The following is a 25,090-nucleotide window of genomic DNA, read 5'->3' as shown; positions in this document are numbered from 1 at the left end:
GTCCTCCACCCCTCACTCGAACGACACCCTCCACACCGCCACGAACACGTGCAGCACCATGCAGCCCTTAGCGAAGAAGTCCTGGAACTCCCGGTCCTTGATGTTGGACACCATGAGGAGGAGGACGCCGATGGCGAGGAGCAGCAGGCTGGTGAAGGAGTCGGAGGTCCAGATCAGCAGGCGGTCCTGCGGGGTGGACCTGAGGAGGCGCTCGGTGGCGTTGGTGCCGTGGCCGAGGGAGTAGATGGCCCGGGCGTGGAACATCATGAGGGAGCCGCAGAAGAGCGCGATCAGGGAGTGGAGCACGCAGATCACCGTGAACGCTGATGATGCCGTCGTCGCAGCCGCCGCCGCCGCGGAGGGGGACTTGGGGGTGGCCGGGCCGTGGCCGTGGTGGGTTTGGGAGGGGGTGATGTAGGCGTGGTGCATTGCTGTCGAGTGAGAAGCTCTGAGCGGGAGAGAGAGAAAGGGGATGATGAGGATGATGATGATGATGATGATGTTGGCTTTTGTTGACAAAAGTGATTCCCTATGCGCCGTTGATATTTTTTCCTGTGGAGCTTTGAGACTTTAAGAGAGGGGGAGATAGCGATAATGTGGGGCGGACTTTCGGGTTATTAATAGTGCTTTTGATAATATGAAAAAAATTGCTAACTTAAAAGCAAATGGCCGTTTTTTTAAATGGATATTGATACCCATTTTGGATGGTAACATAAATAGCCTTTGAATTTTAACCTAAATTATAAGACAATACTTGAACTTTTAATTTATTTATTATGATCATTAAAATTTTAGTACATATTTAAGTGAGTCCCTAAATTATATGAAGATGCTTAATGCTATTAGTAAATTGGATCAAACTTTACTTAGAAAAATAGGTTTGAGAATCGAGTCTCCTTGAAATAGTTCTAGGAATAGGTTCCAAGTAAAAACCTATCAATTCCATTTGCTTTGAAATCTGTTTTATAAGTTTAAAAGCTTAGATCCTAATTTCTTTTTCCCCTAAATTTTAACCTCAACACTCTTTTGCTCTTCGTCCTTTTTTGAAACTTCTTGCCAGTCTTTCATTTTCCTTTAACTTTTATGGATGAATGGGGAATTTATGTTTTATATTACACGTTAGAACTTTTTCATCATTTATAATTGTACTTGACTACATATTCATATTGTTGTTTATGGTAGATTAGGATTTATGTTATTCATATTTTACTTTGAATCATTTTGTTACTCATAATCTCATATGTTTTTGCCGTAAAAAAATGGAAAAAAAATGATAAAACAGATTTTCGAGTGAACCCTCAAACTAGACTGGAAAAATAGATGACATGATAGGTCCCAAGATCCAAATAGGATAGAATTCATGTTTCAGCTTTAGAACTTACCTACCTTAAAATCAATCACCTCTAACTATCATTTCAATAATTCAAGTTCAAGAGTAGTATTGAACATTTTCGTATAATTTAGGAAGTAGATTGGATATGAATTTTATGGACCATATCCCGGGACAACATTGTATGTTAGGCTAAGACATTTTCCCTTTTTATTTTTATTTATGCTCAATTTCTTTTTAATAAAAAATTGGAAATGGGCTGAAGTTAGATTCGAGATAAGCGTATGGTGGGGGCCATGGCCTAGGGATGGGGATATGCAGTGGGGTCCACGGAGATAGGGATGGGTCGTTGGCTGGTGGGAGGGAAAGCACGTAAAATGAGACTCCGCACGTGTGTCGGGTCACTGTGTGCCGACACACGGGCCGGGTATGATCGACGGCCGTGATTCATCTCGGGGGATGGGGCCGACTCGAGAGGCCGAAATCCGGAGCCGACTGAGCTAGGCACTCATGCAATTACACTTGTGCCCTCGGTGAGCCAAGACGCTCACACCATCAGGGAGAGCAGCGAGTTCGTTTTTTATTTTCCTTCTTTGTACGGGAACTGGGGAGAGGTACTATCAAAGCCACTAACCGAAAATCATCGTGCGCAATTTCGCATAACCTAATGAATTTTTTTCTGATTGAAAATTTATAGGAAGAGATTGAGTTATCGGACGTGTCATTTTGACCTCACGGGTTATGGCCAAACCAGAGCACGAGTTTGACTTGGCTTGAATCTTGGAGTGAAGATCGATGTGAAGATGGAGTTCACGTTTGCGTGTTTCTACCTTGAGAGTGTTTTACAGTTTCTCTTGGTAAGTTTTGAGAGTAAATATGATATTTTATTAATATCTTGCGTTGTAAATATCTTGCGTTGTGGCGGAATCAATGATCTTTTTTGTACAACATCGTCAAGTATTTTGTAATATGGAGTTGTTATGCGATATATAAATACTAATTGATGATAGCACATTATAATTCCATAATTCACAACTCAACTCCAAGGCCAAGGTCCCAAGTTTATGGTAGGGTCTTAGGCGACCCATGCTATAACTTTTTACGTGATGTCTCTAGTCCAGTGCTAGGGTCCTAGGTCTAGCCCTCAATGTGGAGATATAATCCAAATTGAGTTGAGCTATTACAACATACTCAATACATGAACCTTCACTTGAACTCAATCACGTATTAAAGTTCTTGTTCAAACTCAACTTGAAAAAGAAAATCAGACCATTCAAATTTGACTTCACTCAATTTGACTATATTAAATAATTGACAAAAAGTAAGTTAAGCCTAATTAGGCTCTTGAGACTATCAAGCAAGTTTAAGCTTGATATTGTGTGCAACATTTGTGTTTTAAGTTTCACCTGAATTCATTTGTGCATTATCTAATTGATCCTTATTGTAAATTGAAAACCTTTTTTTTTTTCCAATTGGCATGTTGTCATATATAAAAAGTGTGAATGTCACTTTTTTATTTTCCTTCGATGATAAATTTATATGTTAGGAGCATTTCTATGATACTTTGAATATATTGTATAAGATTATTATGTGTCATTGCAATTAATACAAAAACGTCTTAATACTATATATATTATATCACAAATCGTCGTAACTGTAACGTAAAAATGTTGTTAGAAAAGTGGGATAGGTACTTTCACATTCCTCGAATTTAGTCCACAATGTGTAGGATTTGCACTGCAGCTTTCGTTCGCAGTTTTTTTTTTTTTTTTTTCAACCCATTTGTTCACATGTGCTGGCCACTTGCCGTTGAAGGTTGGGCCGACCGAACCGTCTCTCCCATCGAGGATTTTTTTTTTTTTTTACAATAAATAAGATTACTTCTCTGGTATGATTTTTTTTTTTCATTAGTGATCACGAATCTTCACCTGACCAAATCTTACTAATGTATACAAATCATCTTATCCATGAGCAACAAGACTTCATCAATAAGCCAATAATGGTTATGACCCCTTAAAGTTTTTGTAATCGGTGACTTCGTAACTAAACACTAAATTGATTGCATGAATTAATCATTTAACTACTCAAAGTACCTCTTGGTCATCTCACTTTTGTAGCTGGCTTAAACCTTTTTTCTTTTACATGTAATGATGCATCACTTTCATTTTATAAAGGGTAAGTCAATCACTCATTATTTAAAAAATTAAGATGCGTACAGCGAACTTCGACATTTTAATTTTAGCAATTGGTATTTTGTAATCATTCACCTGAAGGAGTAAATTATATTTTTTTGGTTGACTGCGATCCATAGGGAGGGCTCGTATAAATTTCGTAGACAAGTGATGTGGTAATTCTATAATAAGCTTAGTGTGTAAAGCTAATGTGATGACGACATGTGGAATTAACAAACGTGGAGTGCCAAAAAAAAAAAAAACTGGTTTAGAACTTGACTCTATGAGTATGTTAAAATGTCTAACCCAAAAACAAAAAGCATTTACTGATAGAGAATGCATGTATATGAAAACCCTGTAGATAAAAAGACATTTTAGCATACTAAAGTTAACTACTGAGTTCCAGCCTTCTTACATAAAAAAAGGGAGGTAGCGGGTTCAGATCGCCACTTTCTCAAGAGGGTTGTGGTGTGAACGATTTAGTTTCAGATGTGGGTTTTGACTTCTACGTTTTATATGGAGGTAAGACAAAAGCCCGGGAATGAGAATTAGAATAGGAGTAAAGTATGACTGGCAAAAAAAAAAAAAAAAAAACATACTAAAGTTACTTTGTTTGGTATAAAACACTGTAAACTGAGTTAGAATATGAGTAGAATAAATTTTTTTTTTTTTAAAAATTACTAAAGTTACTTGTTTGGTATAAAACATTGTAAAATCACTTGAAATAGTAGACATTAATAACTTAAAATAAATTATATTTTGTGGCTGGATTTAGTATGGTGATAGAATAACAAACCCGTGAATTACGAGTGTGCATTAATAAACTCTATTTTGCATAAGATATTTTTAACCTCACCAAATAGGAAGAAATAATGCCACGTGTTAACATTTTTTGTACATTAACTAATATTAGAAAACTAAAATGTAAAACCTGAATGGCATGCAACAGGTTAAGGAATTCGGAAATTTGAGAAACGACGGCCACCAAAAATTAAGAAAATTCCGACATCACCTCTTTTCCAGGATAGCCAAGGTTACACTTATAAATACACACAATCAGACGGCTCGTGTGGTCGGACAATTTTATCATTTTCCTTTTCTTTTTTTCCAGAGACAACTTGACAATTGAAATCAAGTGCCACGTTTTCTTACAATAAACTGAATTCAACGGCCACGGAGAGAACACTAGTTGAATAAGAAAGGAAAAAAGAAAAGTCAATTACACGTGAAATTTGACAATTAAATACTTAGCACAAAATCAAAAAAGAAAATAAAAATATCTTTTAGGTAAAAGAAAAAAAAATGATAACACTAGGATAATCATGTCACTGATTTATCTTGCTCTCTTTCTAACTTTAGCCAATTTATCCCTGCATCCGCTCATTTTCGGTAGGAATCGTCAATGTTGCTTTGTTGGATCGTCGTGAAAATTGGTCTACACTCGTCGAAGATTGGTTTGGAACAAAATTTTGGAGAATTAAGCTTGTTAAATTTAATGAAAAGATTTTCCGATGAAAAAAAGACAAACTTAGAGGATTATATACTAAAATAATAAAAATAAAGAAGTTAATTGTAAATATCAAAAGTAAAAATATAGTCAAATCCTTTCTTTTTCTTCATTTTCCCCCACTTCTTTGATCTTTTGGACCCCTTGATTACAAAATACAAGTTTGACTTGGCCTGAACCTTGGAGTGAAGATCGATCTAAAGATGGAGTTCGCGTGGTGTCCACGAGACAAACAGACATAGGGCCAGGTGGTTCTACCTCTTGAGAGTGTTTTAAGATTTCTCTAGGTAAGTTTTGAGAGTAAAAATGCTACGAGAGATTGTTTTCGTACTTATTACTTGGTACTCTATTAATATCTTGCGTTGTAGCAGACTCAATGATCTTGATGATAGCACATTATAGTTTCATAATTCACAACTCTGTCCAAGGCCAAGGTCCCGAGTCTATGGTAGGGTCTTCAGTGGCCCATGCTATAACTTGTTTGGCCGGTGTCTCTGGTCCAAGTGCTGGGGTCCTAGGTCTACCCTCAATGTGGAGATATAATCCAAATTGAGTTGAGTTACTACAACATACTCGATGCTTGAACCTTCACTTGAACTCAATCAAGTATTAAAGTTCTTGTTTAAACTCAACTTGAAAAAGAAAATTAGACTATTCAAATTTGACTTCACTCAACTTGACTATATTAAATAATGGACAAAAATAAAGTTAAGCTTGATTAGGCTCTTAAGACTATCAAATTGGGTATTAGCGAGTTTAAGCTTGATATTGTGTGCTATATTCATGTTTAAGTTTCACCTGAGCTCGTTTGTGTATTGTCTAATTGATCCTTATTAATAATTGAAAAACCTTCTTTCCAATTGGCATGTTGCGATATACAAAAAGTGTGGATGTCACTTTTTTATTTTCCTTCCATGATACACTTTTATGTTAGGAGCACTTCTACGATACTTCAACTGTATCGTATAAGATTATTATGTGTCATTGCAATTAAATACAAAAAAATCTTAATACTATATATATTATATTACAGATCGTCATAATCGTAACGTAAATCCATTGTTTTTTTTTTTAGTCCTACTCTACTCCTATTCTAACTCACTTTCAGACTTTTGTCCTACCTCATTGTAGGGCGTGAGAATCGAAACCCATGCTTGAAACTAAATCGTCACCACCCCAACTCCCTGAGAAGGTGGGGATTCAAACCCCCACCTCTCCCTTCCATGTTGAAAGGGTGGCCACTAGGGCAAACCTCAGTGGTTAACGTAAAAAAAAAGTGAGATTCGGTACATTTTTCACATTTGTAGAATTTAGTTCAGAACGTGCAGGATTTGCACTGCAGCTTTCGTTTGCTGTTTATTTTTTTTTGGCTTTCCAACCCATTTGTTCACACGTGTTGGCCACTTGCCATTGAAGGTTGGCCGACGGAACCCTCTCCCCCATCTAGAATTTTTTTTTTTTTTTTACAATAAATAAGATTATTTCTATGGTATAACTTTTTTTCAACAGTGAATACGAATCTTCACTTGACTGAATCTTATTAATGCATGCATATCATCTTATCTATGAGCAACAAAACCTCATCAATAAGCCAATTATGGGCGTGACCGCTTAAAGTTTTTGTAAACGGTGACTTCATAACTAAATACTAAATCGGTTGTATGAATTAACCATTTAACTACTCAAACTACCTCTTGGATTATAAGTTTAAAAGAACGCAATCCTGTCAATTTTTGCGTACTTGCCACCCAGGCTTAGACTTTAAACAAAAAAAGAAAAAAAAAGGAGCTTGATAAACAATTTATTTTGATTTTCTTTTTCATCTCACTTTCGTAGCTAGGTTAAACTTTTTCTTTTTTACATGTAAAGATGCATCACGTTCATTTTGTAAAGTGTAAGTCAATCACTCGTTATTTAAAAAATTAAGCTGCATATAGTGAACTTCGACATTTTAATTTTAGCAATTAGTATTATGTAATCATTCACTTGAAGGAGTAAATTATATTTTTGTTGTTGTTTGCGATCCATAGGGAGATGATAAAGGCTCATATAAATTTCGTAGACAAGTGATATATAATTCTTTAATAAGCTTCTTAGCGTGTAAAACTAATGTGAGAACGACATGTGCAATTAACGAATGTGGAGTGCAAAAAAAAAAAAAAAAAAAAAAACTGGTTTAGAACTGACTTTGTGATATGTTAAAATGTCTAACCCCAAAAACAAAAAAGCATTATACTGATAGAGAATACATGTACATGAAACCAGTGTAAACCTTGTAGGTAAAGAGACATTTTAGCATACTAAGGTTACTTTGTTTGGTATAAAACATTGTAAAATTACTTGAAGTGAGCAGACATTAAATACTTAAAATAAATTTTATTTTGTGGCAGGATTTAGTGTAGTGATAGAATAACAAATCCATGAATTACGAGTATACATTAATAAACTCTATTTTGCATAAGAATCTTTTAACCTTGCCAAATAGGAAGAAATAATGCCACGTGTTAACATTTTTTGTACATTAACTAATATTAGAAAACTAATATATAAAACCTGAATGGCATGCAACATGTTAAGTAGTTCAGAAAGTTGAGAAACCACAGACACCAAAAATTAAGAAAATTCCGACATCCCCTCTTTTCCATGATAGCCAAGGTTATTTGTAAATACACACAATCGGACGGCTCGTGTGGTTGGACGATTTTATCATTTTCCTCTTTTTTTTCCAGAGACAACTTGACAGTTGAAATCAAGTGTCATGTTTTCTTACAATAAACTGAATTCAACGGCCACGGAGAGAACACTGGTTGGATAAGAAAGGAAAAAGAAAAGTCAATTACACGTGAAATTTGACCATTAAATTACTTAGCACAAAATCAAAGAAGAAAATAAAAATATCTTTTAGGTGAAAAAAGAATCGATAACATTAGGATAATTCTATCCCCGCTTGATCTTGCTCTCTTTCTAGCTTTGGCCAATTTATCCTTGCATCCACTCATCTTCGGTAGGAACTTTTGATGCTGCTTTGTTGGATAGCCACGAAAATTTATCTATGCTCGTCGAAGATTGGTTTTGGAACAAAATTTTGGAGAATTAAGCTTGTTAAATCTAATAAAAAGATTTACCAATGAAAAAAAAACTAACTTAGAGGATTATATATTAAAATAATAAAAATATAGGAGCTAATTGCAAATATCAAAAGTGAAAATATAGGCAATTCCCTTCCTTTTCTTCATTTTCCTCACTTTTTTGATCTTTTGAACCCATTTACGATGTTTATAGAATGACATAATTGGGGATGCTTGAAGTCGTCCATGTGGCTATCGCTTATGCAAGCTTCGAGATCAAGATCACTCTACTTTTGACATTTTTCTTCATTTAAAAATTTACAAGTAAATGGAGGTTAATTAATATAAGAAGGATTTTTTGGGCCAAAATATTTCCCAAAAATTAATTTTAAATAGGTTTTTCAGCAGTAATCAGGTGTCATTTTCTCATAGTTTCCTCAAATAAAGTTTATTATTGCTTTGAAAGTGTTGTGAAGGATTTTTATTTTATTTTTTTTGCTGTTTGTGGTTTTTAATTCAAATGTTGAATTGGACGACTCTTAATTGGTCAAGTAGTCTCTTAACATCGATTTCACTAGTAAGTAACTATCGCATTATTTTTAATTGAGAGGAGTTGGGGGATGAATTTTATGATTGATGAGACGATATGATCTCTAATCTTGTCAAGGTCGACAACCCAATGTCGATTTATTTTAGATATGAGGTATGAAGATGGTCCATTCTTCAGTCTTGCTTGAGGATCAGCAAGAGAATCGGCCCATCATTTCAGTCTTGGTTGGCCATTTGGTGGAGTTCACCTGGGACTGTTTCAATTTTGGTCGGCCCAAGATTTTGCTCGAGTAGTTGCCCAACATCGCTTCGTGCTTGTTGACTTTGTGGGTTGCAAACTTTGCAAAGGTTGGAGTCATCCATTTGATTTTGCTCTTGAACGTTGTTAATACATTATAAATCACAAGAATTAGGAAAGGTTCACCACGCGGGATGACTTGATGTCTAAATAGAATCGGCATATCGCTTCCAAGAGTATTAATCGTTTCCCATAGGCAGTGTTTCCAATTATAATAAGATGTGAAATGAAGTATATACTCTTAATGGGTTGGTACATTTCAAAGAGGGTCGCTGGTGTTGATAGCTCTTCTCCATCTTTTTATCTAGAGAGAGAGAGAAAAGGAGGACAAGGAGGAGGGGGTGATGCTATAATTTTGGAATCTGATCGTGGATGGTAGATTTAATTTGAGGTGAATATGTGTTACGATCTGAATGAGATATTGAAAAAATATATTATCAGTGTACATGATTCCGAACCTTAATGAATGTAATTAATAGTTTAGTAACGACCATTTGATATCTCGTATGCTCTAATAATGTGATTGGGTCACCTTTTTGGAGGTTATAATAATCTTACATTTGGCTTCAGAAAGTGATGGGCCACAACATTTCTACTTTATTGAATTTTGCATTTCAAATAGACGATATCGAGCCAACTAGACTTAAATGAAGGGTGACTAATAGTAGAAAGTGAGAAAGAGAATGAACTTTGGTGCAAGCCAATGAAGAATATAAAGGCAATCCTAGTATGAACTTAACTTACTAAGGGTGTGCATGGAAACGCTCCAAAGAAACGTTCCTGGAACACTTCTGTACGGATTTTGTTCCCGGGAACAAAAAAAGAACAGAAACGCGTTTGGTTGCGTTTCTGTTCTTTTTTTGTTTTTTTGTTCCCGGAACAAAATTGGAGCAAAAAAAAGAAACACAAAAAAGTTGTTTCTGGAGAAAAGAAACACTTCTTCGAAGCCAAAAAAGAACAAAAATTTCTTCTATCTCTTCTCTTTTCTTCTTCTTTTTTTCTTATTTTTTCTTTGGCCGGTCACGCCCTCGACCATGGCCGGCGACCTCGCCGCAGCGTCGCCGGCCCCGGTGAGGCTCGTCCTCGCCGCGCGGCGACGCCAAGCCTCGCCTTGGCTGGGCGAGCTCGGGCTCGCCCGATCCGGCGAGGCCGAGCCTCGCCGGCCGGCAACGGTCGGCCTCGCCGGATCTGGGCGAGGCCGAGCTCGCCCAGCCAAGGCGAGGCCGAGCCTCGCCCAACCATGGCGAGGCTCGGCCTCGCCGAGGCCAGCGAGCCTCGCCGTGGCTAGGCGAGGCTACCGCCGAAAAAAAAGAAAATATAAAAAGAAAGGAAAAAATGAAAAATAAAATAAAAATGTTTAAAAAATTAAAAGAAACAAAAAAGAATAAAATTTACCAAACGTGTTTCTATTCATTTTTATTCCCGGAACAAACGTTACCAAACGCGTTCTTTTGTTCAAAAATTGTTCCCCGGAACAGAAATACTTTTTTTTGTTTTTGTTCCCGGAACAAAAAAAAACAGAAACGTTACCATTCGCAACCTAATATTCTTAGTGGAAATTATTAAAATGTTACTTAGCATTTTACTTGCCAAATGAATTAGACTCAACTCTTCAAAAGGTAAAAAGAAAAAAATAATACATAAATATTATTTGGATTAATATCACGGAAAATCTTAAATCAGTACCCTTAAATAATTTACTAAAAATTATTTTTTGACCCACAAGGACCCTCAAAGTGATACACTATTCCAATTTTGCCCTCCGTTTCAATCCCATCCAATTTGGCCTTTAGAAATTAGAGTGCTTCGTCATCTTGAATTAAGCTATTTTGGGCTTTCAAAAGTTCTTAAAATAAGTTCTGATATTTGGTAACACAATTTCAAAGACTTTAGCTAAAAGTTTTGCTTTGAAATGCTTGAAGCTTGAGGCAAGCCTCACCTTTGAGGTTTAGTATAGTTCGGGAGTTTAATGAATTATTTTTTCTTACAATCTTACCATCATTAATATATTTGTAATAATGTTTTGTCCCTCAACCTTGTTTAGGAGAGAGAAAGCCATGGTTGGCCATGGCTAGGAAGCTTCATGAAGGAGGCCAGGTTAACGGACACCGACAAAGCTTCGTCGAAGGTTGCATGATTCCAAGGAGCTTTGCGAGGGTTGCTTGATGCCAGATTTAGCTTGTCGAGGGTTGAGCATTGCGTTGCCTAGTCATGTGGCTCTAACATTCTGCCACTTGAGGTCATGGGACACTGGCATTTAGTGTCGTGTCGCCTAGGGTCAAGCAACACTGGTGTCGTGTCTCCAAGGTTTGGTTGACCTCAGCGGCGTATTGCTTGGGGTCGCACAAGGTCGGCATTGGTCCTACTGTTATGCCACCTTCTTGTGCTTTCATATGTACCTGCAAGTTCCTTCGTTCTCCCTTTTTAATTTTTTTTTCTCATTCTCAAAATTGCTTTGAAATACTTATTTTAGAAAGCGTTTGACAAATACCGTTTGCTTTTCATGATTATCCTTGAAATCAATCTCCTTTGCAAAGATGCAACGTTTCTCAGACGCCAGAGTTGTCCCTTTATACCAATCCAATGCAAGCTGCCGAGTAACAACAGGGGAATCAACTAAATTTCCCTGTATAGACCTCTTGATCTTTGAGACCATTCGAACAGCACTTTCCTAAAGATATAGATTATACTAGATTTATCAAAACTTACTATCTCAGAATTTTGAATTATGAAGTATTGGCATCGTTAATTGGAATTGGATTAAGAGAGGCGACAGAGGCCCATCTAATAAATTACATGGCGCAACTTGGAAGACCATGCCCATTTCAACAACCATCCTCTTAATTTTTGGGTTAATGCACTCTGCACTAAAAATCATAACGAATCATAGGCAAAAAAAAAAAAAATGTTCCCCAATCATGTCAATAGTATGGTGCGAAACCTTTGTTTTATAATGATCTTAAATTCTATTTGAAGGAGCAGCACTTGTAAATCTCTAGTGGAGGTCCAGAAAAGGGAAAAGCAAAGATATTGGAACCCATTGTCTCACCGTAGTTAAGATCGCCTCATCTTCTTTGTTAAAGGTAATGAGCTTTCCTCCACATCTATTTCAATAGGAGTATCTCCTTCCTTGGTGTCTATTGAATTATCTTCTTATGAGTCTTCCCCAAAAAACTTCACTTTGTTTCTATCAGCTGATGGTGCTGGGAACACCACCCTTAGATCATCCTCCTTTTGCTCACATATTAGACGAAATCCACACTTCTTTATGCTTCCCTTTTTTACTCTGACGCAAACTTGGAAATGGCTCCAATCATTTCGCAGAAGCTTCTCCACTCCAAGCAGACCATCGCGTGAACAATAATAAAGCCACACATGGTCAGATTCCATTGAAGAAAAATATTTCCTGCGGACCTTCACGCTTTTGCCATTAACAAGTACTGTGAAATCACATAAAACATCGACCACTTTTCCTTCCTCCAGGCTAAGAACTATACAGAGTGCTAGTCCTTTGAGCTTGTCATACAAGTCCCGTGGAACCATGAAAAATATGGAATGCTCTTCACAAGGGAGAATCCATTTAGGCATCTCTCTTCCAATTAGGATAATGTCGACCCAGCTTATTTTTGGCAGATTCTGTCACACAGATGGTACGCATATCAAGCTTTTAACTTATATATATATATATATAGAGAGAGAGAGAGAGAGAGAGAGAGAGAGAGAGAGAGAGAGAGAGAGAGAGAGAGACCTTGAGTAATGACACATTAGCCACATCATCCATATTGACCCCTTTGCGGAATAATTCACCACATGAAGCCAAGCCAACAAACGAGGTGTGGGAGGGCTGACCCCACAAATCTGGGAGTTTTTGCAGAGATTTGCAACAATCTGCAAATAGATAATCTATATTTGGTGGAAGCTGAGGAATCTCTTGTAGTTCCTCGCATCCCCTAACATTCAATGAGCACAAATGATAGTACCTGTTGATGCATGTCGGCATATGAGCAAACTTGTTATATTGAAGGCGTAGAATCTCAAATGCGGGAAAACTGGAAAAATTCTCAAGGAACTCTACTTCTGATAGATTGCAGCCATTAAGGTATAGGTAGCGTAGTCTTTGGAATCCCAGATAGCCATCATGATCAGTTGAATCCTCCATGTTTTTTGGAAACGTAATTAAATTTGAGCAGCCCCCAAGATCAAAGGTCTTGAGATTTTTCAACTTATAAATGTGTGACGGAAGCCTCATGAGGTTTTTGCAAAATGCTAAAGTCATCGACTGCACAGAGACAAGATTTTCAATTGATGCAGGGAGTTCTTTAATAGCTGTCCCACGTAGATTAAGTTCTCTCAGATGTTCCATCTTTCCATCTATATCTGGGAACTTCTCAAGTTTAGAGCAACCATAGAGCTTAAGGGTTTGAAGAGACTTAGTCTTCAGCATGTTAGGAAAATTTCTAAGATTAGAGCACCATGGTAGCGACAAAACTTTCAGCTTGACAAGATCTCCGACGGATGGGTGAACCTCCACCAAGCTCTCACACCCACAAAGAGTCAATTCCTCCATATTTGGAGCCGATGACAGACCGGGAATACTAACCAGGGACTTGCATCCACTAAAATTGATGGACTTCAGCTTTCTAAGATTCTGCAAAAACATACTAGTGTGGTCATTAAGCTCTACAAATGTTTTTTTATAGCTATAAAAAGGAAAAGCTAATCATCACAAGGGCTTACCTGAGAGTTGCCCCCTAATTGTCTGATATGACTTAACGGGACATTGAGTGTCACGAGTTTATTTGGACTAGAGACAAATTCTAGATTCGGGGCATTGGGCCATTCAAGCCATCTTAGCTCATTAGGGAGACGTATTTGAGCTTGTGAAGAGATATGCACTCCAACCAAAATGAGTATTCTCAACTTTTTCATATTTGTGAAAGCATCAGGACTGATGATTATCGCTTCTGGTAGGGGCAAATCCAATACTATGGCCTTTACTGCATCCGTTCCCTATCCATAACAGAGCAAATTCAGTTGTCAGACAAAATTTTCAGTAAAGATTTACGTTAGACTGTTCAAATTAGAGTAATGTAAACTGAAAAGTAGCAAAACTGACATAAACAACTTTTACCGTATTATAACAAAAAACGTCATCAACATCTTCCAAAAGCCATAATCTGCTGCGTTTCCCAGGATCATCGCGACATTCTTGTTTAACAATATGCATACCCATCAACTGAACCAAATCATGCATTTGCAAGGAACCATTCTCATTTTTTATCAAGGATCTCTCGATGAGAATTTCTACTCCTATGGTTGTGTCGAAATCACAGTTGTTAAGAACTTCCTGGATGTCCTTTATACTTTTCCCCTTAAAGAAACAAGCAATATCAAGGAAAATCTCCCTCTCATTCTCGTCCAATCCATCGAAGCTTATCTTGAGAACTCGATTGATTTTTGATTCAGGAATTTTAGAGAGTTTATGCAACGTACTTTCCCATTCGGGTTCCTTTCTTCCACGTAGGAATGAGCCCGACACTTCCAGGGCTAATGGAAGGCCACCGGCATAATGCAGTGCTCCATCAATGAGATCCCTTCTTATTTCTACTTTATTGCTGTTTGTAAAGGCATGCTGACCAAAAAGGTCTCGTCCTTCATTGTCTTCCAAAGTTTTAACTTCATACACATAATTTTTGTCATGAGAAGTTAATAAATGTCTATCTCTTGATGTAACAATGATTCTACTCCCTTCGCCAAACCAATCACCTTTTCCAGCTAAGGCATTCAGTTGATCCATATCATCAACATCATCGAGAACTAGGAGAACCTTCTTGCAACATAGTCTTTCCTGTATCAAACTAATTCCTCCATCGACATCATAGATTAATTCTTTATGACGTAAGATCTCAAATAGAAGTTGGTCTTGAAAACAAACAAGACCACTGCTTTGGTTCGATTTTTCTCTAACTTGCGCCAAAAAACTAGAACCCCAAAATTGCGTCTGAATAGCATTATATAGGGCCTTAGCAATCGTTGTCTTCCCTATGCCACCAGGTCCCCATATACCTATTATCAAAACATCACTACCAGCTGACTCTGACAAACTTATCAGTTTTTGAACTTGGGATTCTATACCGACCCAATACTTAGCGACATCTAAGGATCTTGGTCTGAGACAAATTGATAATTCCTTGACGATGGATTGTATGAGCTCCGCTTCATCTCTTTCATCTCTGATGAGCCCTCAAAAGAAATAGAAACATGTTTTACCATTTCAAGCCATGGCAGGAATTCAACGTCTAACATCACAAGTAAAATAGAAATAACACACACCTGCGCCAACGTCTGCGGAAGGAAAATTACAAAGAATTTGCGCCTGAAGACACTAATTACTAGGAACCACACTACTTATCTAAGACAAAAATTTCTGCGAGCTTCAAATTTTGGTATTTTGACTTTTGTGTCTACTGCGAATTCAAAGAACTTGATGCATCGTTTTGGCAATTTGAAGCTATACATACGATTTGATATCTAACAAACAATCACGAGCTAACAATCGCAAAGCAATGCATAACATTTCTGCGTACCTGTCATTGAAGTGCCACCCAGACAAGTTACCAGCGTCAAGGAGAGCCTTCTTCCATTTCTTCACTTTCTCTGAATCCTTCCCAACTTGGACTCATGGTTATCCATAGCTCTCTTATAACTCTCTCTCCCTCCTCTCACTTCTCTCGGTTCCACTTTGTAAAACACTGGGAACACCTTCAGGCCATTTTGCTCCTTGCATTCCATGATTTTCAAGAGCTCTTCCAAACACCATGGCGAGGAGGCGTAGTTCTCAGAGAAAACGATGATCGCGATGCGCGATTCATCAATCACCCTCATGAGCGTGGGCGATATTTCCTCTCCTTTCCTAAACTCCTCGTGATCCACAAAAGTGTGTATTCCTTTCTGGTCCAGAGCCACGTAGAGATGACTGAGGAAGCCGTGGCGGACATCTGTCCCTCTGAAACTGAGGAACACATGGTAATTCCTTCTGATATTTGAAGAAGCAGCCATTAGAAGAGCTGATGGTATATGTGCTTCCCTAGAATACCAAGCATCGGAACAGAGAGAGAGAGTCTTGCTACGAAAATCAAGGGCTTAAGGCTGAAGCAGAGTCGGCTTTGTTATCAGAGAGGCACGGCGGCCTCTGACCCGCGGTTGCCCTTCCCTGATCGGCAACGAAGTAAACGATCTCTTCCCTTTGCTCTGGCTCTGGCTCGCTTCAAAGAAACAAGCACTCTTAGCCTGTTTCATTCTCAGGAAAATATTGGACCGAACTCAGGGCCATTTGGTTGGTGAAAACGTTTTCAGCTTTCGATTTCAGATAAATATGCTGCTTGATGAGGAAGGAACGCGTGGCGGCGAGGATGTGGAGGATGAGATTGACGTCGGGATCCCGGAAAACCATAGACGTGCAAAAATAAACGAAGCTGGCCTGTAACGACGATGGATCGCCCGGCCCTGACGGTGTCGAGGGCGAGAAGATAGAGAGATCTAGGATTGTTGCTGCCAGGTGGTCCTGAGTTAACTATTGTTTTGAAGGAGTATGAAGGAGGAGGAAGAAGAAAGTGAGGGGAGAGAAAGCCAGGGAAGCAGAAAGAACGGAAGTTTCTGAAGCGCAGGATCCACCAGAACATGTGGCAATCGACCGACGAATCTGGAACGATGAAGAATCGGCCTAGAACTCAAAGACAAAAGGTGCCACTGGCCCACGTGATAACCTGATCGGCTGGTGTCTCTCAGTCCACGCGCAAGGACGCGCCATCCACCTTTGAGGTATCAAGTCTAAGCGCTAGCGTCCTAGGCTTAGTCCTCGAGATAGAAGGATAATCACATTGAGACGAGCTGCTGCAATGTCAAGCTCGACTCACATGTTTGATCGCTCGAAACTTCACTCGAGCTTAGCTTGTTCAAGAATTGAATTTCTTACCTGAACCCAACTGAAAAAGAAAATTGAAGTATTCAAAAGTTGCGCCTAGATTCAATTTTATTATGTTGAAATATAAAAGGATTGGGCTTGATATTTCATATAAATAATTTACAAAAAGAAAAACTCAATTAGACTTGTAAGACTATTGAGCCAAGTATTAACGAGTTGAAGTTCGATATCATATGGCACATTCATGTTTAAGTTTCACTTAATCTCCATTTTGGTGTACAGTAAATATTATTTTTGTGAAACAATGAACCCTCGCCCATGCCTGGTGAGGGGATTGTTGGCCTTCATCTCTACCAGGGGTCGACGGTCTTCTTTGCCATGAGAAGAAAATAAAATAAAATTTAAAAAATTGTTTACGTCAGTATTGACACCGAAGTTTTAGTTGACAAATCAAACATAGATTCTTGTAAAATATGTTAAAACGAATTTTAAAAAGTTAAAAGAAAGAGAAAATGATAAAAAGGGCTCCAATGTGGTCCTGATTGGAAGGGCCTGGTCCAGTTTGCATGGTCGAAAGAAGTGAATATTTGAATTCAAGCACTATCGATTTCAACCCAGTGCCAATTAAAGAATCCAAAAGAAAAAGCCCACGAAGCCCAAAGAGCATCCAGAGCCCTGCCATTTTCTTCTCACTCTCTCCCCTCGGGGGCTATTAACAAACCGCGATAGAATACTTACCGCGCCAAAAACAACCTGCAATTTTAACGACTTCGACCAGAATGTGATGAGGAAGCCCTGAATGACGGCGCCAGATGCGCGACGACGGCAAGGACCAGCGAGGCTACGTTGATGTCGCTCTGGCACGACGAAGTATGTGCTGGCCGAAGTTCAACAGGACTTGGATTGCCGTGAGAACGCCAAATAATCTTGCCAAGAATCATGCATTTTGCCGAAATACTTTGCCTTGCATGCTTTACGTTGTGTGCTGGCCGAAGTTCAACAGGACTTGAATTAAATTTGGCTTGGTCTTGAAAATTCAAATAAGATTAGGGCCTCCCCCTCTCCTAAATTCGAGTACATTTAGCTGACAGGCCAATTCAAATGCCTCCACGACGGGGCCAATTTGAATGAAACTTATTCAATGCGGATATGCTTCATAATGTCTAAATTCCTAAACGCAATGCAATATCGATATTTATTAAGGGATTGGACTCTATTTTATATTTTATTTTAATTTTCTAATGTGATGAGTGATAAGTTTACAAGTTAAAGTTTAGGTTAGGTGTCACCACATTTGAGCAAAGCTTGATCAAGTATTAATTTTCTTGCTCAAACTCAAGTCGAGAACAAAATTGAGATATTAAAAAGTTCCACTTGAATTCAATTTGACTAAGTTGAAATATAAATGAACTAGAGCTCAAAATTTCATGTGCAATGGAATCATAAGTATTTTTGTGTCTCTCTAGAATTATTAAATAATCTACATAAATTAATTTAAACTCAATTAAAATAGTAAGACTATCCAGCCGAATACCAACAAGTTCACGCTTGATATTATATCGCAGATTCCTGTTTAACTTTTACTTAAACTTGATTTTGGTTCATATAATTGATTTGTGTTGTAAATAGAAAGATTTTCTTTTTCCCAATTGGCATGGTACATTGAAAAACTTATTATCTTTCAATGTATAGAAGACTCCTAAGTTAGAGTGACTTCTATGGAGGTTGGGACACCTGGAGTGCCATAACTTGGCACGGAGGGACACTTAAGTGCCATAACTTTAAAATGGTACACTTGAGTGCCAATATCGGAGTAAAATGGGACACTTAAGTGCTACTCCGGCGAAAATCCGGCCAAATGGCTAACGTGGCCATTTTCCGGCGAGTTTGGTTCAAAACGGCGTCGTTTTGCACGCTGACGTGACGGAGAAAATGTAAAAACAATGCCGTTTCGTATCTACGTGTAAATAATAATATAAAAATTAATTAAATTAGATTTAAAATTAATTCTATTTAAAATATTCAAAAATTAATAAAATTGAGAAAATTTTAAAAATTAAGAAAAATTTTAAAATTTTAAAAAATTAAGAAAATTAAAAAAAAAAAAAAGGAGGGGGAGGTCGAAGGGGCGGCCGAGGGCCGAGCCCGCCGCTCCTCCCCGCCGTCGCCAGAAGGGCCGACGACGGAGGGGGAGGGTCGGCGGGGCCGGCGACCTCGGCCGACCGACGGGGAGGATTGTGAGCCCTCGCCGGATCGTGGCGAGGGCCGCGATCCTCCCAAATCCGGGTGAGGGCTCGCGGGCCCTCACCGCTGGCCAACCCTCCCCACTCCGTCACCGGCCCTTCCCGGCAGGGCGGCGAGGAGGCGGCGAGGGCCTACGAGCCCGCGCCGGATCTAGAGCGAGGGTCGCGGCTCGCGCCTGCATCTAGGGCGAGGGCTCGTGGGCCCTCGCCGCCTCCCGCCGCCGGGAAGGGCCGGCGACGGAGTGGGGAGGGTCGGCCGCCTCACCGGCCCTCGGCCAAGGGCCGGCGGCGAGGGCCGTGGCCCTCGCCGCGATCCGACGAGGGCTCGCGGCCCTGCCCGGTGAGGGCTCGCAACCCTCGCCGGGGTCGGCGACCCCGCCCGACCCTCCCCCTCCGTCGCCGGTCTTCCCGGCGACGGCGGGAGGCGGGCGGCAGCAAGGGCTCATCCCTCAGCCGCCCCTTCGACCTCCCCCACCCCCTTTTTAAATAAAAATTTCTTAATTTTTAAAAATTTTAAAAATTTTCTTAATTTTTTAAAATTTTTTTAATTTTTTGAATATTTTAAATAAAATTAATTTTAAATCTAATTTAATTAATTTTTATATTATTATTTACACGTAGACACGAAACGGCGTCATTTTTGCATTTTTTCCTCCACGTCGCCGCAAAACGACGCCATTTTGGACCAAACTCGCCGGAAAGTTGCCACGTCATCCGTTTTGCCGGATTTTCGCCGAGTGGCACTTAAGTATCCCATTTAACTTTAAAATTGGCACTCAAGTGTACCATTTTAAAGTTAAATGGGACACTTAAGTGCCACTTAAGTGTCCCTCCGTGCCAAGTTATGACACTTGTGTTGTACTTCTGCCGACTTCTATGTTACTTCAAGTCTACCATATAATATTACAACATATCATTGTAATTAAAGTAAAATATTGTTATGATACATCACTAAAATTGATTTACAGTATTACGAGTTATGGCGACATGAAATGGTCATTGAAAGAGTGGAGATTCGGTACGGCTAAGAGATTACAGTATGTTAGCAAGGTTGGACAATTCTTTTGGATTTGCACCGCAGCTTTCGTGTGCAGGTGTTTAACCCATTTGTTCAACCCGCACTTTTGTACTCCGTGTACATCTTGTTAGTCCACTGATGATTAACGAGATATTGTTTTACCCTTTTTTAGCTTAAAGAATTTTCCCCTAAACCAAACGAATTGATAAGTTTCAATTGAAAGCGGCATACTTATAGAGGAATTTTTATAATAATTAAAATTAGGCATACAGGAAAACAAATATATAACAACGGATGCGAATCTTCACTTGACTAAAACCCTATGAATGCATGCAAATTGTCTTAGTCACGTGCAATAAGACTTCATCAATGGGCCACTTATCATGAGCATGACCCCTTAAGAGTTAATCTTATTGGCGAGCATGCAACTAAATATAGGATTTGTCTTATGAATCAATCTCTCACCTACTCAATCAACTCCTTGCAGATTAGAAATTAGATTTTGTTTCATTTTTATTACGCGCGATTCCATTTCCGGGTCAGTCGTACTTCTCCCTCCAGGAGTAGACGACGAAGAGGAGCCACGACAGGGCCAGAAAGAAGTCCCCCACCGTCTGGCGGAGGCAGTCCCCGGCGAGGTCCTCCACCCCTCGCTCGAACGACACCCTCCACACCGCCACGAACACGTGCATCACCGTGGAGCCCTTAGCGAAGAAGTCCTGGAACTCCCGGTCCTTGATGTTGGACACCATGAGGAGGAGGAGGCCGATGGCGAGGAGCAGCAGGCCGGCGAAGGAGTCGGAGGTCCGGATCAGCAGGCGGTCCTGCGGGGTGGACCCGAGGAGGCGCTCGGCGGCGTTGGTGCCGTGGCCGAGGGAGTAGATGGCCCGGGCGTGGAACATCATGAGGGAGCTGCAGAAGAGCGCGATCAGGGAGTGGAGCACGCAGATCACCGTGAACGCCGATGACACCCATCGTCGCAGCCGCCGCCCGCCGCGGAGGGGGACTTGGGGGTGGCCGGGCCGTGGCCGTGGTGGGTTTGGGAGGGGGTGATGTAGGCGTGGTGCATTGCTGTCGAGTGAGAAGCTCTGAGCGAGAGAGAGAGAGAGAGAGAGGGGATGACGAGGATGATGATGATGATGTTGGCTTTTGTTGACAAAAGTGATTCCCTATGCGCCGTTGATATTTTTTCTTGTGGGGCGGACTTCCGGGTTATTAATAGTGCTTTGATAATATTAAAAAAATTTGCTAACTTAAAAGCAAATGGCCCTTTTTTAAATGGATATTGATACTGGACAAAACAAAAAATGGATATTGATACCCATTTTGGATGGTGACATATAGCCTGTTTTTGGATTTGAAATGCTTATTTGGGCCCAAAGCCCCGAAACGCAGTGTTTGGTTCGTTTTTTGACGACTTTGGCGAAATGCACCGCATCTCCAGTGGTTCTAAGGACCTTTACCCAACGCAGCTCTTGAGGCCTCCTTTGGCAAGTTGCATCTTCGAATGCAACTTCCTAGATTGTTTATCTCTCCTATGGCGCCCAATCTACCGCATGAATAAAAATAAATATAAAAATAAATATATTTATATAAAAATAAATAAATAAAATTTATTTTTTATATAAATATATAAACATATCTATTTTTTTATATTTTATGTTTATATATATTTTATGTAGATATAAACATATCCATTTTTTATATAAATATATTTTATGTTTAATAAATAAATATATATTTATAAATATAAACATATCTATTTTTTATATATTTTTTATGTTTAATAAATATATATTTATAAAAATATAAGATATATTTATATAAAATATATATTTTTATATATTTTATATAGATATAAACATATCCATTTTTTATATAAATATATTTTATGTTTAATAAATAAATAAATATATTTATAAATATAAACATATCTATTTTATATATATATATATATTTTTATGTTTAATAAATATATTTTATGTTTATGTTTTTATATAAAAATATGTTTATATAAAAAATATAAACATATTTTTGCTTTTTTAATTTAATAAAGTTAATTACAAATGTAAATTTTACCAAACGGTATTTTGGCCAAAGTTGTTTCTCAACGCAAATTTTACCAAACGACATTTGTATTTGGGAAACCCCATTCACCCAAAGATATTTGCATTTCAAATGCATTCCCAAAAGTTCAACCAAACGCCCATATAGTCTTTGAATTTTGACCCAAATTATAAAAACGATCCTTGAACTTTTAATTTATTTAATATGATCCTTAAAATTTTAGTGTATATTCAAGTTAGTTCCTAAACTATATGAAGATGCTTAATGTTGTTATTAGGTTGTGCAACTAAACCGATTCTACTTAGAAATTGAATTGAACTTTTCGAAGAATAGGTATGAGAATTGATTCTCCTAGAAATAGTTCTAGGATTATGTTTCAAGTAATGACCTACCGATTCCACTCTACTTTGGAATCTGTTTTATAAGTTAAAAAGCTTAAATTCTAATTGCTTTTTTCCCTAAATTTTAACCTTAGCACTCTTTCATCTTTCATCCTTTTTTGAAACTTCTTGCTAGTTTTTCATTTCTTTAACTTTTATGGAGAAATGGGGAATTTATGTTTTATATTACGCGTTTGAACTTTTTTATCGTTTATAATTGTACTTGACTACGTATTCAAATTGTTAGTTTTGGCATATTAGGATTTCTATTATTCATCTTTTAGTTTAAATCATTTCGTTACTCATAATCTCATATGACTTTGTCGTAAAAAAAAACGATAAAATAGATTCTCGAGTGAACCCTCAAACGAGACAAGAAAAATAAAGGACATGATAGGTTCCCGGTTCAAAAAATAGAAATTGATTATGATAGGGTAGAATCTAGGTTCAGCTTTAAAACTTACCTACCCTGAAATAAATCACCTTTAGCTATCATCTCAATAATTCAAGTTCAAAGACAATATTGAACATTTTTGTATAGTCAATTAACTAGATTGGATATGAATTTTAGGGACCATATTGCACAAATCGAAAGCTCAGGAACGGCATTACTTGTTGGGCTAAATTTTAGAGATCGCAGTGTCATTTTCCCTTTTCAATTTTATTTATGCTCAATTTATTTTTAATAAAAAATTGGAAATGGGCGGAGATTAGATTCGAGATAAGCGTATGGTGGGGCCATGGCCCAACGATGGGAATATGCAGTGGGCTCCATAGAGACAGGGATGGGTCGTTGGCTGGTGGGAGGGACAGCACGTGTGTTGGGTCACTGTGTGCCGACACACGGGCCGGGTATGATCGACGGCCGTGATTCGTCTCAGGGAATGGGGCCGAGTCGAGAGGCCGAAATCCTGAGCCGACTGAGCTGGGCACTCGTGCAATTACACTTGTGCCCTCGGTGAGCCAAAACGCTTACACCATCAGGGAGAGCAGCGAGTTCGTTTTCTTATTTTCCTTCTTCGTACGGGAACCGGGGAAAGGCACTATCAAATCCACTAACCGAAAATCATCATGCGCATTTTTGCGTAACCTAATGAATTTTTTTTCGATTGAAAATTTATGGGAAGAGATCGAATAATCAGACGTGTCATTTTGATGTCACAGATTGTGGCCGAACCAGAGCATGAGTTTGACTTGTCTTGAAGCTTAGAATGAAGATCAATCTGAAGATGGAGTTCGCATGGCGTTGGCAATTGTTTCTGTACTTACTGCTCAGTACTCTATTAATATCCTGCATTGTGGCGGACTCAATGATCTTATTTACACAACATTGTCAAATATTTCGTAATATGAAGTTGTTATGTAATATATAAATACAAATTGAAGATAGCAAATTATAGTTCCATAATTCACAACTCAAGTCCAAGGCCAAGGTCCCGAGTTTATGATAGGGTCTTAGGCAGCCCATGCTATAACTTGTTTTGCCGGTGTCTATCCCAGTGCTAGGGTCCTAGGTCTAGCCCCCAATGTGGAGAATAACAAACCCATGAATTAAGAGTGTACATTAATAAACTCTATTTTGCATAAGATATTTTTAACCTCACCATATAGGAAGAAAGAATGCCACGTGTTAACATTTTTTGTACATTAACTAATATTAGACAACTAAAATATAAAACCCAAATGGTATGCAACAGGTTAAGGAGTTCGGAAAGTTGAGAAACGACGGACACCAAAAATTAAGAAAATTCCGGAATCCCCTCTTTTCCAGGATAACCAAGGTTACATTTGTAAATGCACACAATCGGACGGCTCGTGTAGTTGGACGAATTTATCATTTTCCTTTCTTTTTTTTTTTCTAGAGACAACTTGGCAGTTGAAATTAAGTGCCACGTGTTCTTACAATAAACTGAATTCAACGGCCATGGAGAGAACACATGTTGGATAAGAAAGGAGAAAAGAAAAGTCAATTACACGTGAAATTTGACCATTAAATTACTTAGCACAAAATCAAAGAAGAAAATAATAATATCTTTTACGTAAAAGAAAAAAATGATAACATTAGGATAATTCTATCACCGCTTGATCTTGCTCTCTTTCTAGCTCTGACCAATTTATCCTTACATCCGCTCATTTTTGGTAGGAATCATCAATGCTACTTTGTTGGATCATCAAGAAAATTTGCTTACGCTCGTTGAAGATTAGTTTTGAAACAAAATTTTGGAGAATTAAGCTTGTTAAATCTAATGAAAAGATATACCAATGAAAACAAACAAACTTAGAGGATCATATCCTAAAGATATAGGAGCTAATTGCAAAATATCAAAAGTGAAAATATAGGCGATTCCTTTCTTTTTCTTCATTTTCCCCCACTTATTTTATCTTTTGGATCCCTTGATGATATTTATAGAATGACAAACATTGACAAGAAGTCATTGTCTAGAACAAGGCCTGGTTCATCCTGACATAATTGAGGATGCTTGAAGTGGTCGATGTGGCTATCCCTGATGTAAGATTCAAGATCATTACCTCTCC

The 25,090-nt window shown here is 38.4% G+C and overlaps 2 protein-coding genes across 3 annotated transcripts in view; both read right to left on the bottom strand.

The window, feature by feature from the left end:
- Positions 1-12: 12 nt before the first annotated feature.
- On the bottom strand, positions 13-429 carry LOC120295420. The gene has a single exon (XM_039316557.1). The coding sequence runs from the start codon at positions 427-429 to the stop codon at positions 13-15; it is 417 nt and encodes a 138-aa protein (XP_039172491.1).
- An 11,461-nt stretch (positions 430-11,890) lies between these two features.
- Positions 11,891-25,090, bottom strand: part of LOC104445274 (TMV resistance protein N) — a 57,975-nt gene continuing 44,775 nt past the window's right edge. For both annotated transcript variants that reach the window (XM_039301413.1, XM_039301404.1), the window contains exons 2-5: positions 14,055-15,156; positions 13,661-13,933; positions 12,672-13,571; positions 11,891-12,559 (exon numbers count right to left, since the gene is read on the bottom strand). In XM_039301413.1, the coding sequence (XP_039157347.1) occupies positions 12,077-12,559; positions 12,672-13,571; positions 13,661-13,933; positions 14,055-15,156 (2,758 nt within the window). In that variant the 3' untranslated portion in view covers positions 11,891-12,076. The remainder of the gene's footprint in view (positions 12,560-12,671; positions 13,572-13,660; positions 13,934-14,054; positions 15,157-25,090) is intronic.

This window comes from Eucalyptus grandis, chromosome 1 (assembly GCF_016545825.1).
Source record: "Eucalyptus grandis isolate ANBG69807.140 chromosome 1, ASM1654582v1, whole genome shotgun sequence".
NCBI classification, from domain to species: Eukaryota; Viridiplantae; Streptophyta; class Magnoliopsida; order Myrtales; family Myrtaceae; genus Eucalyptus; species Eucalyptus grandis.
This window is presented reverse-complemented; position numbering and strand designations above follow the sequence as displayed.

Coding starts and splice junctions, on each gene's coding strand:
- LOC120295420 (XM_039316557.1), bottom strand. CDS start 429: ATGCACCACGCCTACATCACCCCCTCCCAAACCCACCACGGCCACGGC.